The sequence below is a fragment of the Echiichthys vipera genome, assembly GCF_963691815.1.
Source record: "Echiichthys vipera genome assembly, chromosome: 11".
Taxonomy (NCBI): domain Eukaryota; kingdom Metazoa; phylum Chordata; class Actinopteri; order Perciformes; family Trachinidae; genus Echiichthys; species Echiichthys vipera.
Window position 1 is genome coordinate 21069308 of NC_139836.1, and position 15193 is coordinate 21084500.

Consider the following 15193-nt stretch of genomic DNA (forward strand, 5'->3'; position numbering starts at 1 on the left):
AGCCCATTAGCCGGTCGTGTGAAACACTAATAGTGTTTGTGTCACGTGTCTGGTTGAGAGACGCTTTAAAGACCGCGCGCCGGTCATCTCATTCACGCTGCGAGACTGACAGACAGGAGCAGAGGGAAGTCCACACTGCAAGGGATCATCACCACTAATCCCGTTTGATGAAGCTCGAAGACAAGAAGTAGGCTAAACTATGAGAAGTTCCTCTCCACACGCGTAATTACGCACGTCAGTCCATTTACTTCTTTGAAGGTGTTTCTCCATAAAGGATGCTGGATCCCAAGGACTGTGGAGTGACAATGACGTCCACTCATAAGATTTCCTTTTCTATAATTGATATATTGGATCCGAACAAATTCAACAGCAAAAGGGGAAACGAACTTTGCATCGTCAAGGAGAAGTTCCCCGTGCCACATGAAGAGGGAACAAGTTTGGAGTCGGACAGCACTGCAGGCGGAGACTTAAGAGTTGAGTGCACGAAAGCAGGTCAGGACAATTGTAAATTATTACACACACACACACACACACACACACACACACACACACACACACACACACACACACACACACACACATATATATATACATATTTATTACGTGTAATATTTTGTTTTGAATTTTTGTAGCTTAGGATTTCAAACGACCAGACGTATCAACAAATATGCATACATACGCTGTCACATCTAAACACTGCAAAATAAGAGCGCATGCATAAAATACATCGTTCTAATGCAATCTTACAATAAAAACTTTTTCTGCTCTGGGTCTGGACTAAACACCAACAAGTGAGACGCTATTTTCTATCCGAGTTATTGTCATCTCTGTATGACCTTCCCTTAATTTCCAAGGCTGCGTTTCCTTTCAGAGAAGCCACAAAGGCTTGCTCCCAGAGCCCCAGCGTGTGATTGGCACTGGGACAGGCAGGCTAGATAATTGTTTAAATCGTCCCATTGAGGATGCCTCTGCGCGCTTTGATCGATATCCCATTACTGCATCCTGCATATCTCCCTCCAGCACCTTGCAGGTACAAACTTCACACCCCATCCATGTCTGATCCTAAATATCGTTCGATTAAAACTTCCCTTTAAATAGATGACATTTATCGACCCACCCGCAAATATGAAACTCCATTAGCACGTCACGGCTGAGGTGGCGGAGCTGGATTTAGACGGGATTTCTTTCCGCAACATGACATTTGAGGCGCCGTGTGGTTTATAAATTATTTAAGGATTAGTGGCCAAGTCTCCCCCTCTCCTCTGAATTTATGCTCCGTTCCGCTGGAGCGAGCTCAGGACCTTTACAGATGTACACTTCAGGCCTCCTGTGTTTGGTATTTAAACTGCGGGTGGACAATGAGGACAAAGAGGAACATATTTAGCACATCAAAGATACATTAGGCAGGTGTGGGACTTCAGCTTTGAGATTGATTTCTGTCTTGTCATGAGCTGTCGTTGCAGCACCACAGGCCAATTTAGCCCGTTTAGCCAGCTTTTAGGATTTTAACTTAAACACATTATTAGTCAAACTGCCTATATTTTAAACCACCTTTTGTTTAAGATCAAATCTTCAGAAAAATAGTTACATATTTTTAATGATCTTGAAAATACCTTCAACTAATCAGTTATATTGTTAAGAACCGCTAGAGAAGCCATGTAGGATATGTATAAAATTGTCACCTTTTAAAATGAAAACACCTTCAGAAGGATTTTGCACCTTCAACATATAAAAGATGTATAAGGCCTAAAGTTTCTCATACAAATGGAAAATGAATGGATGTGGCTCAAATCTGGTCATTCCTTACACTATCCCTTAGATGCTTACATTTGCTGCAGATGTTTGCAGGTTGCCCATGGTTTGGTTTGTATTGCAGATTTTGGGTTTCGGCTTCAGTTCCTGTTTGTTTTGTTTTGCACATTAGGGAGAGGAGACATATTTATTCAATCAAGAGATCTGATAATATATGAAACCAACACATATTCTTTCAAAAGCAAAAGTGTTACTCAGCCTATTTCAACCTGGCTTTAAACATGATGGGACAGCTCAAATGTTACATTTTTGCCTCCACTGATCTCCAAACTGTATTCTTGACACTTCGCTCCTGTTAGAGGGAAAGAAGGGAGAATCCTGGCTGCACACAACCAAACAACTTTTGTTCCCCTATAAAGCTGAAATCTTGTAGCTCACATGTGCAAAACAGGCTGCGGTTTCTGTAGTGAACAGTTCATTTGTTTATTTATCGGTTCTGCCCCCTTAATGTGAACTAACACTGCTTTTTTATTTACAGGTGAAGACACAGGAGATGAACACTCTGCAGATTCCAGGCATCTTGCGGTTATTGGCGACCCCCTTCTGCTTTCACCACCTGCTGAAACAGAGCCCTGTATCACTGGAGAGCAGGACGACAGGGAGTCAGAGGCCACCCTGCAGGACCCCTCACCGCAAAAGCGGCGGCGCCCGGACCAAGCCTGTGCCAAACCACGACGGGCCAGAACAGCTTTCACGTACGAGCAACTGGTGGCTCTGGAAAACAAGTTCCGCGCGACTCGGTACCTGTCTGTGTGTGAGAGACTAAACCTGGCCTTGTCCTTGAGTCTAACTGAAACACAAGTGAAAATCTGGTTTCAGAACAGGAGGACCAAATGGAAAAAGCAGAACCCTGGGGCGGACAGCACCTTGCAGCCAGGCTCAAACCCCCTGGTCAATGTCAGCCCAAATCCGCCAACCTGTGGGGCAAGCCCTGCCAGCTTCCACCAAACTTTCCCCAACTTCAGCTCTGGGAATGTGATCTTCCACACAGCGGGTGGTGTTCCGCTTTCATCCACTGGGGGGCTCTTGCATCCCTTTATGTCCAGTGGTTTCGTCCAGCCAACTTATTTTAATCCACATCTATGAGAGAAGCTAAGACTGTCATGTTGCAGCTGGTAATGCTTTTGGGCAAATCTTTACGGGAATCAAAATAACTCTTCAAAGCTGAACTTTTACTGACCAGAATCGTTGAAACTGTTGTATTAATGCCACATCATTCTCTGAGGAGAAAAAGAAGCACCTGTTTGTCCCGGCTTTTCCCCTGTACTGTTACCATTTTCCTCAACTGGGTTACCTTTAAAGACAATTATGACTTCTTTATGAAACTCCATGTAGGCTTTATATTAATATCTTTAATATTTTGTGATGGACCTTTTCCAAAACTTGAACAACAAAGCAAAAGGCCAAATCTGTGACTGAGCCCAACAATTCTTCCAAATTACATGTTCTTTAAATAGCTCTGTGAAAAGACTGCACCATCATGCACTGATTGTCTGTCGTGTTCGCTGAAATACCTGCTCACGCTGTATATTTGACAGCTCATAAGTATCATTTTCTGCATCGATATGCTGTCTTACATCTCAAACTGTGGCATATTGCAACCATCCAGCGGTGTGGGTACCTCTCCAAGGCTTACACACCTGACGCCTGTTGCCATTATCAATGTAACTTAATAAATAAATAAAAAACACGTAAAACATCTGTGTGTGGCTCTTGTATTACAAAGTAAAACATTTCCAATGAGGATAAATTGCAGGACATTTTGCATTCCTCATTCAACATTCATTTGTTTGAAATGTGACATCAGTAATAGGTTTTTAATAGTGGTAGATCATGGCCCCGTTAAAGGTACTCGCGGAAATAACTTACGTATATGCTGCCATCTCCTGGGCAACAAGGTGCAAGAGGGCTCGTAATTACGTTATGACCAGAAACATCTATGAGCAAACCTAATATATAAATCTTAAAGCGCAAGACAGCACATTCTTTCATTAAAATACTATATTTTTGTACTTTGTCGCAGCTGAAGTTACTTTGTAGATAAAGATCTTATACACAAAACATGAGTTTATATTATATGCTGTATATGCTGTATATATATATCAAAATAACTGTGAATTACAGTAATCCAATGATATACAGTATGTGCACCACCTTCTAATAAGGCATTATCTTAAAGAGGTTATACGCTGCAATGAATGGCTTAATTAATGAAAAGTATATTTATAAATAATGCTTTATAGAGCAATTGTAAGCCATTATTTAGGACAACTTTCAAATCCTCCTCCAGACATTTGACATTTGCTTTTGCCTTTGCCTTTGTTTTCGTTTCTTTTTTTAAGCTTTTAAACTTTCAGTTACTGAATTATTACCAGTTGGGGGCAGCAGAAACCATCTGTGAACACACTGTTCACATATAATCACAGTTTACTGTAAGATATTGTGAACTTATAAGTAACGAGTAGCCTACAGACACGGTGCAACATCTGGACCAAAATCCATCAATTTATTACCAATTCATTTACAACTGCATACTCGATGGATTATTACAAGAAGGACCTTCCAAAGATTTATTAATAGCTATAGTGACTGAGCAACTTCCTGACAGCTTATTGGAAATTGAGAAGCCACAACTGATTATTGATATATTATATATTATATATTATTGCTTATGCACTCATTGGAAATTGAGAAATTCAAGTTTGATTGGTTGCAGAGCTCAGTGTTAAGCTGGAAGAGGATTCTGCACAACCAGGCAAGCCAAATGTTCATCTTATCAATTGCTTACATTTGATCAGTACAGAACATAACCAAGACATTTTACAAACCCTTAATAAATAGTGCTGAATTAGAAGTGGTACCAATGGGGCCATAATCAGTGATGAGTTTGCTTTTAATACTTTAATGCTTTTTAAAACACTTTGCTGAAAATACTTGTGTTCTTTTACTTTACTAAACTATTGGACGCAGGACTTTCACTTGAATTATTTACTCTGAATACTTCTATACTGAGCCTTCACTTACATATTACAACCACACAGTGTCACCATTTTCTTTTTTTTCTGCCTGTCTGTCTTTTTCTCCCTCTTCCTTTCAACATAATCTCAGTTTTAATCATCCCGTATACTAAAGTTTAAATGCAGAACCTAGTGAAACAAAATACAGTGTCATCTGTTTAAGTACATATTTTTATGCTTTATACATTTTATGTTATGTTGCTGTTCATTTAGTAATGTTATACTTCATCACTCTGCTGTTAGGTGTATTATGAACCTTGATCATTCTCTTCATATCCTGTCTCATGTACTGTAAGTCAGTGAGGCCTTTTCCTGGTGCAATAGATATAAATTTACTCACCCCTGCTTTGGGCAAGACAGTATATAAAGGAGACAAGGAAGGAGCATTTTCAGGTGTATTTAAGCACATATATTATTTACACAGAAATAAATCAGAAAAAAATAGAGCTATGCAGCCACAGTTAATTGCAGACAGCCTGTTAATTCAGTGCACTACACTCTTCTATTCCACTTCATTTAGCTCCATTTCCATGTGTAGCAGGTGTGCATGGCTGATGTAATATATCAGCAGCTGAACTGAGAGAAGCCATCCAGCAGAAAACGACAGTCAAGAAAAGATCCAACAGCTATAGGTTGCCAAGATGATATATGCAGTACAGCAGAGGCCAGGAAGAGGAGAGCTTCAAACCCATTGTCAAGACAGTGACATTAGTTGACATCTTTCAAGGTTGTGTTGTACTTTAACTACTTTGATCTACAATACACAGGTTTAATAAGAGATTTCTGTCTATCTGCGTGAGTTGGATGCTGTGGAAAGAGACAGGAGGAGAGCAGACTGAGAATGGCTGGTAGGCACTTTTCCTCCTGATATCAGTTTGATGGTTAGAGGGCTGACAGGCATCCTTCAATTAGATGGGATTTCTCACTTCTGTCAAAACCAAACCAATGTCAACCTGTCGTGCTGGTGTTGTGTAGTGTAGCTGCAATTTCACCCACTTTCACATCCATTTGCACACATATGCTTACAAACAAGCACAATGCACATTAATAAAAAACCTTGGAATCTTTCCATGTTGATTTGATTGTTCTGACTGGTGCATATGAATATCCCCGCTTTGGTTCAGTGATATGTTTCATTCCAACAAAGCCTGGCATGCAGCTGAAGAATTTGACAGTTTTGATTAATACTCTTGGAAACACAGATTAAGGAACCCATCCCTTATTTTGGCTGGAGGCAACTGTCCCATGACAATGTGATGAATAATTTTGCAAGTTATCTGAGGGGGGGTCATTTTGGTCGAGGTGAAGAGGGCACATGTTTAAAATTCATGTTGGGAACTGCTCTGGGACAAGGTCAGATGTCAATAACAACAGTGGGCTTTCATGTGTCTGTGTGTGTGTGTGTGTGTGTGTGTGTGTGTGTGTGTGTGTGTGTGTGTGTGTGTGTGTGTGTGTGTGTGTGTGTGTGTGTGTGCACGGTGGTATGGGGAGAAAATTCCATCTAAAGCCCCTTTTTGCCGTACTTGTCTTTTGCAAAGAAACGTGTAGGAGGCTTGAATAAATAAAATAGAGCTGAGGATTTCCTGGTATGCGTGTGTGCGCTATCTTCAGCCATGGTGGTCTACAGGGACCGGCATCATATCCACTGAGGTTAACAGGTCAGATGGGGAGAGAGCATGGTGGAGATTGCTTGAAGAAAGTGGAAGGATATGTTTTTTCTGTCTATTTATTTATTACTAGCTTACCTTAATTAGAAATTAGTCCTTGACTCATTCATGCTGAATTAATATTTAGAAGGTCAAATACCTGTTTAAGTATTTTAATTGTATATCTAAAACATCTTAAACCTGCATTAACACCTTATCACCTTATAAAGTTGATATGTTGAACTTGTGAGCAAACACTATGTCCTATTTATACATCTAGCTGAACCAGAGCAACAGTAGTGTTTATTTTAAGTTGTATATGTGTGTCTGCCTGATGAACGCAAGTCCAGCATTCATTCTCAAGCTCCCTCTTTGTTCTCCAGAGAAAAATGTCTTGCTCTTTAGCGGTTAAATGTTCCACTATGTTCACCAACTAGTCGATTGCCTTTCATTTCCAGTGTGTGGTTCGGCTCGACTCAACTCACTTTTGTTACCAGGTGCTTTCCTTTATTTTCGTTTTTCACTGCAGATAGTACCCCCTCAGTGTAGGCGGGATTGTTAGCTGATTGTCATTGAAACTGCCGTGACAAATCCTTAAATGCTAAACTGAATCCTTTCCAACCAAGCAGAGGAATGTCTGCAGTTTTAACATTTTTTTTTTAACCAGTCAGTGATCATTACTGTTTTGGCTCAGCTCACATGAAACCAAGGGCTAACCAAAGCAGGTTCTATCCAAAACCTTTTTCTAATGGAAAACCAAAAAAGGATGAGTTGACGTGTGTAGAGCTGTGCCAAAGCATGCAGTGGAAAAGCAAGATTTGTTTGCAGTTTCATGGTGAGCAGGTTGTGTAGAGTGGGTTCATTAGAGTTTCTGTCTGCCAGAAATGAAACCAATAAGGGCAGTGAGACTGAAACAAGATATTAAAGTTGCAGGCTGTAAAAACTAATACAGTGAGCTGAAAAACTCATAGAGCTGAGGGGAGCTGCAGAGTCCGGGGATAATGTCTGTGATCAATACGATCTTCCCCATTCACATCAAAGTGGTCATGTGATCTATTTTTTTACTATATACAAATAACTAATTATAGCCACTTTGACTGTAGTGGTCCACACTGAACTTGTGCTAATTACATAACAGCATTTAAATGGAGTGTGAAAGTTCATTCTTGATCCGGGGCGTTTAACTGCAACTCACAGCTTTCTTCAGGAGATGGATTTCTGTCATTGAAACAGCTCATTTGTACTCACAACCTTGACAATGACTTCATCCACTGAGGAAGACCACAAGCTGTGATTAAAAGCCCTGAAAGTAGTTGGACCATCAGTTAGGAATGGATATTTTTTTGCCTTAATACATTTATACCCCTCTCACTTAATTTCTAACATCCAAAGTAGGGTATTGGAGAATGAAATTTCCACAGGTTTTCACTATTAATGTTTAACTGCAGCCCATTCTCTATGAGCTATGGCTCTTGTAAATTGTATCACATCTTACCACCTTTATGAATCATAGAATCAAGGATGGCTTGATGCATTTACTATATGTACGTGCAGGCCACGAAACATGTAAACATGAAAACATGAAAAGAAAGCAAAAGCTGGTCTTGAATAGTTTGCAGACATCCTGCTTTTGCTTGAATTGTACGTTTTTCTTGAAATCCTTCTTAGACTTTTATTTTAACTGCATCCTTCCGTGCAGAAGGGATCCCAGTCAAGGCAGGAGGAGGTTTCTTCAGTACTAAGCGGCAGTCAGCAGGCAGAAGGGGCCAACTTGTAATGATGTTTTAATCAGTTGTAGAAAATGAAAGTCCGGTTGAGGTTTAGGGGCGTGTGCTCAGAGGTTTAACTTGCCTGTTTGGGAATTCAGATTTGAGCTTCACTGTTCGACCTCATCTCTGGGTTAGTTCAATGACAAACTGTAGAGGTCATAAAACTTAAACAGCACCATTACCAAGAACACGATGTGTTGAATTGAACACCAGTTGTTTATACATGGATAATATTTACATTATGACTGTAACACCAGCTGTTGCCTTCACTTTAATTCTGAATAAATCCTCGAAGCTTATACACAATTTATCCAGAAGTCATACAGCTACTGTGCCAAATGCGTGAAAATCCCAAATATTTCCCTCTGTTTGCGTGCAGTATGCCATCATGTTAACTCTTCTCCAGCAGTTAACAGCCACTAGGAAACAATGAATTGTGTTTAAAGTAACTGTTCACAGTAAGCGTCATCTTTCCCATATTCATTATTAAATCAGAGCTTGGTGTAGTCAATACAATTTATCTTTGGATATGCCTGAGAATTTAGAGTGTGTTCAGATTTTCAGAGAAAGTCAATATTTTGTCTCATTCAGTCTGGCCCTGCCCTCCTTCATTGATTTATTTCTACTCTGATAAACAAGTTGGGTATTGATAAAGCGATGTCTATAGATATAGAAGTGCCCCACAAGAGCATAACAGGTGGCAAGACAATTAAAGCAGCCCAGTTGACCTACAGTAAGACTGATTAGGATTTAGAGTGAGACTCCAGGCCTGATCATTTGGATAACTTCCCAGATAGGCTTTTGCTTAAGACTGTCTGAAAGTGGTATTGGTAAAATCTCTGGCAGGCAAAGGTGGAAGTATTTAGATGTATTCTAATACCACACTGTGAAAATATTCCACTACAAATAAAAGCACAGTCTACACAGTACATTCACAAGTACATGCATTAGTATTGTCGGCGAAAATTGACAAAAAGTAAAAGTAGTCACTGTGCAGTGAAAATGTTCCCTGCCAGTGTTTTTTGCTGTTGCATAAGATGGAATTTTTAATATCACCAGACTCAGATCCCTGAGGAGTGTTCTTGGTAGAGCTACAGGAGCGGTTTGTTATACTGTCCGGACATCTAAACAATCAACTGAAAATATGACACTACAGCAATGCTTGCAGCTCTGTGAGGCTACACTTTAGAATCAGTTCACCTATATTCCAACCATGGAGGCTTTGGCCACAGAAAGAGAGCGGCTCACACAGGACAACTCCTTACACAACCGAACAAATCTCAAACCAGACCACATTTGCCAAATTCTGGACTGAACACCACATATTTCCAGTTTAATGGCACTTTTTACGGACAGAAACACGGCTATGCCATGCGTTCACCAGTATCCCCTGTTGTGGCAAATCTATACAAGGAGGAGGTAAACCAGAGGCATTGGTTCTGATATGTGGACGACACATGGGTTAAAATCAAATCCAAAGAGGTGCAAACTTTTACCAAACATATGAGAAACTCAGGAGGATCTTCAACAAACACTGCATCCCTTTGTATTTCAAACCCAGTAACACACTCAGACAGAGACTAGTACATTCCAAGGACAGAACACCACACCACCACAAAAGCAACCTGGTTTATGCTGTCCAATGCAACGAGGAATGCAGAGATCTCTACATTGGAGAAACAAAACAACCACTGCATAAACGCACGGCCCAACACAGGAGAGCTAACTCCTCAGGCCTGGACTCTGCTGTCCACTTACATCTCAAGGAGCAAGCCCACTGTATTCTGTATATATTTATTAATATCATTTTTATAAGCACAACTGTATTTGTTGATTTACAATTTTTAGTGAACGGTGGATTATGTGATAAGGATTTGCAGTATGTCGATGTTGCCGTCGATTCTGGAAAAACCTGCTCGAGGACAAATAGCTCTTGATCTTTGTCAAATGTTCTTACACTTTATTTTATGATTTGTTTTGTACACCACTTAACATGTTTTGGTGTAAGTAATTTATGTGGTTATTTTTAAGTACCCTAAAGCACGGGGCGCGTTGCGGAAGGACAGTGTGAGTGCGCCCTGAGGACTCACCCTGTCCACTTCATATGGCCTGAGGTGTGTTCTTGTTAGACCTGCAGGAGCGGTTTGTTATACTGTCGTCATTGAACCTGAGTCTGCTCAAATACACTGTATGTGAAACACTGAGTGCTGAGTTTAACTATAAATCAGTGAATCAAAAACAGTCTCATGTTCTGAGATTTTGAGGGTGTTGTAGTACTGTTTAAGCAGAGGTGTCAAAAGTATTCAAGTTCATTGCTCAAGTAGAAGTATAGGGTTTAAAAATACTTCTGTAGAAGTAGAAGTATCAACTCAAGTTTATTACTCAAGTAAAAGTAATAAAGTACTGATTTCAAAACTGCTTAGGTATAAATGTAAAAGTAATGTAAGGGGGAAAAATGCCATTAAGTACAAATGCTTAGACCACGGCACTCCCCTACCTGCCCAAAATAATGTTTTTCTAAAGACCATAATGACTATCATGTTATGTTAAAATTTTAATGTTAAAGTTGTTGAGTTTTTGAAAGCCATTAGCTCGCAGTTCTTGGGTGCACAGAGCTTGTGGCACATTCAAAAAGGAACTGTTCTTTTCCGTCAAACCACCACCAAAAAATTCTTCAAGGTACGGCCTGTGATCAAGAAGAGTTGGCTGGTCTTCCTGGCTACCAACCTCTTCGCTGGTGCTTGGTTGGGGTATTTCACTCCAGAGTCTCTGCCATGGACATATTCCTACTAGGCTACATACTGTACGTCTGCTATTTCCTTGCTGGAGTGCTTTAGGATTCATATTACCGCTGCAATAATGTGTATGTTGCATTTTAGTGCTGTAGATTTTGATATGTTTGTAGCGTGGCTGCCCTGTGAGAACCACATCCCTAAAAAGTCAACTTTTCATGGGGTCAGAGAGATAGTCCTGTTTTCAGCTTTGTAATGATGCATTTTCCAGCTGATGCAAAAAATCTTTTATAAGAGATTTAGCTTCAGGAGAATTTTCTCAAAATAAAACTCACTTCATGCATAGTTAATTAACACAACACAAGCTGTCAGGCCAATGTACTAGAGTAAAAAGTATAATATATTGCGGAGATGTAGTGGATTACACATATAAGATAGCCTAAAAATGAGAGTACTCAAGTAAAGTCAAGTATCTTGAATTTACAGTAGATCTACAGTGCTTGAGTAAATGTACTTAGTTACATTCCACCACTGCTGGGAGGCAATCACGATTAAGCTCGCCTCGTCCATCTTTCCCCCTCTCTCACACGTCTTTTTAACCATGTGATCTAATTTGTACACAGGCCAGCGTAGACACACTGATGTGATTACAAGACTACTGGCACGAGTCAAGCAGTGGATGCAAAACGATTTTTCCAAGGAAAGGCTTTCTGGTTTGGGAAATGAATGTAATGTGATTTCAGGGTGAGTAAAATGAGGGTGGATTCCAGATCATTGAATCAACTCGAACTCTGGGCCGAACTCATTGCTGACGAGTCTGTTTCCCATCGTCACTCTACAAGAAGCTGTTTTTGACTGGCCCCTTTAGTGTAAAACCATTTCACCGTCTGATCAGCTTGGGCCAGTTATACAATGAATTTTGTATGAAGTCTTATATAACAGTTTTCTGAGTGAAAAAATGTTGAAAATCCTAAATGGATATTTAAGCAGAATCTGGGTAGCATTGTTTTGACGATAAGCTACACCGTAAAAAATAAAGGGCTATGAAAACTCAAAAATTCTAGGTAACTGGCTGCAATAGATTTTTGCGTTTTGAGTCCAACTAAAACTCTCAAGTTTTGAATAAAACTACATAAAGTTAAGACAACAAATGATCTTTTGTTGAGATAACTTATAAATTAACTTTGACATAACTTCAAATTTAGATTTTTTAAACACTTAAAATTCAGTAGTCTCAACTAATTATTTTAGTTTCAGATAAGTTACCTTTGAAATGCATCAAAACTCAACATTTTGAGTTGTACTTATAAATACTCTCAAACATGATAAGTTATGGCAACTAAAACTTTTCTATTATGCCTACAAATACAATACAAATAATACTAGTTCAGTAAAACATGTTTATTTAAACATTAAATACAACTGTGGCAGTGGGGTGTGGTTAAGGTGTCGACTGCTGGAGGAGAGGGAGGAGTGGCTCAGCCGGTGATCAGACAGCTGGGCAGAATCAGGTAATCAGTCAGCTACATAAGCATGTTTGTAACCTGGTTCTGCCTCTTGCAGTAGGCTGGGTCCTGTGAGAGGACCCGAGCGGCGACGACCCAGAAAGAGGCAGCGGACACCTGACCACGGCCGTCAGAGGGACGGCTGCTCGTTTGTGTAGTTTGTTTTATGTTGAGGAACGTTGGGGAAAGCCCGGAATAAACGGTTAACCACCGACAACGCTGTCTCTCCCTCATTTCCCGTCTGTCCTGTGAGCAGTGAGGCTCACATCTGGCGCCTGAACAGGGACATGACGGAAGCCCAAAGTCCGCTGTCGCTGGCCCTCCAGCACCTCGCCGCGATGCAGGAGAGCACCACCGCTCTCCAGCAGCAGCAGTCCCGTGCCCTGGCCGACATCGTGGCGGCCCAGAGGGAAGATCGTGCTCTCCTGCAGGAGCTGCTGCAGCGCCCGGCCACCCAGCCCGACCCGGAGCCCAGTCGCGGCCGGCCTCCGCCTGTTGCCCTTCAACGGATGACAGCAGAGGATGATCCGGAGGCGTTCCTGGACATCTTCGAGGGCACGGCGGAGGCGTGCGGGTGGCCGGAGGAGGAGATTCCCGGCGGCCGCTGCACCGCACCCTGCCCCGCACACACACACACACCCGGAGCCCGGTCCGCTCTGGCCCACTAATAACACACTGCCTTCTGTTCCGCAGGGCCCAGCCTACGTGTCTGATCGACCGGCACCCCGGGGGGTTCCTCAGACGCCAGGGCAGGGGTGCTGGCGGTGTGGGCAGCCCGGCCATCTCCGGGCGGAGTGCCCCCTCATGGAGGTGGGGCAAGTGGTGCGGGTTGCGGGACCGCCAGCTCCCTCCCCCGGTTCGGAAGGGACGTACCGTATACCGGTATGTATACAGGGGGGTACACACCAAGCTCTGCTAGACTCTGGTTGTGAACAGACCATGATCCACCAGCGCTTGGTTCGACCGGGGGCTTTGCTAGAGGCATCGTGGGTGAAGGTGAGGTGTGTGCATGGGGATATTCACGATTATCCGGTGGTGGCTCTAGAAATTCTTTTTAGAGGGAAAAAGCATAGAGTTAGGGCTGGAGTTAGCACTCGCCTCACGCACCCTCTAATCTTGGGCACGAATTGGCCGGGGTTTGCTAGCCTAGCGGGGGAAACTATGAGGGTGCGGTCACGTACGTCAGGGAAATGCGGGTGGTGTGCCGTGCTTAGTGGTGAGACGGGGGTGCCGCATCCCGACGCCGTCGGGGGGGGCGTGGGGCCGGCGGGGCCAGCACGGCTGGCTCCGGGGGCCCTGCAGATAGCCCCCATGGAAGATTTTCCACTTGAGCAGTCTCGGGATGAGACCCTCCGTCATGCCTTTAACCAAGTGATGAAAATTGATGGTTGCCAGGTCCACCCTAACACAGCACTCACTCACCCATATTTTATTGTCATTAGGGACAGGTTATACAGAGCGAGTCGTGACGCTCGAACAGGCGAAGAACTCACCCAGTTGTTGGTGCCCAAAAGCCGTCGGGAAACAATTTTCCAGGCGGCTCATCATAACCCCATGGCGGGCCACCTAGGCTATGACAAAACACTGAACCGGATCATGGCCCGATTTTATTGGCCGGGCATTCGCGCAGATGTAAGTCGCTGGTGTGCATCATGCCGCGAATGTCAGTTAGTCAATCCGCCGGCCACCCCAAAAGCGCCGTTGCGCCCACTACCACTAATGGAGGTCCCATTTGATAGAATTGCCATGGACCTCATCGGGCCATTAGACCGGAGTGCACGGGGATATCGCTTTGTGTTAGTCCTAGTGGACTATGCAACCCGATATCCCGAGGCGGTGCCTCTGCGCAATATCTCTGCAAAGAGTGTTGCACAGGCACTGTTTCAAGTTATCTCCCGAGTTGGGATCCCGAAAGAGATCCTGACTGATCAGGGCACATCCTTTATGTCACGTACACTACGCGAACTATACGAATTACTGGGCATCCGTTCAATCCGGACTAGTGTGTACCATCCCCAGACCGACGGCCTGGTGGAGCGGTTTAACAAAACGCTAAAGAACATGATTCGTAAGTTCGTGCACGAGGATAGCCGTAATTGGGATAAATGGTTGGACCCTCTGTTGTTTGCAGTGCGGGAGGTTCCCCAGGCCTCCACGGGATTTTCTCCCTTCGAACTCCTGTTCGGCCGAAAACCACGGGGTGTCTTGGACCTGGTCAAGGAAAACTGGGAGGCGGGTCCAAGCACCAGCAAGAACGAGGTGCAGCACGTCCTGGACCTGCGAGCAAAACTCCACTCACTGGGTCAGTTATCACGGGAGAATTTGCTCCAGGCCCAGGAACGTCAGCAGCGTCTGTACAACAGAGGGGCAAAACTTAGACAGTTTTCACCGGGAGATAAAGTGCTTGTATTGCTACCATCATCTAGCTCCAAATTGCTCGCCAAGTGGCAAGGGCCCTTTGTGGTCACACGGCGAGTGGGGGATGTTGACTATGAGGTTGTGCGTTCAGACAGGGGCGGAGCAACACAGGTTTACCACCTCAACCTCCTTAAAGCCTGGAGGGAGGTGACTGCTGTTTCTCTGGCTACTACGGTGATCGAGAGAGATGAGTTGGGGCCGGAGGTGGCAAAATCAAACTATTCAGCACCGGTCCCCTTTGATGACCATCTCTCACCGAGCCAGAGAGCAGATGTGGCCTCGTTGCAGCAGCGT

At 43.1% G+C, this 15193-nt stretch overlaps 1 protein-coding gene across 1 annotated transcript; it reads left to right on the forward strand.

The window, feature by feature from the left end:
- Positions 1 to 275: 275 nt before the first annotated feature.
- Positions 276 to 2898, forward strand: nkx1.2la (NK1 transcription factor related 2-like,a; the record flags this gene model as incomplete). Its single annotated transcript, XM_083922501.1, is given in 2 exon segments — positions 276 to 503; positions 2305 to 2898. Coding segments are annotated over 2 exon segments (822 nt in total).
- Between the last annotated feature and the right edge of the window lie 12295 nt (positions 2899 to 15193).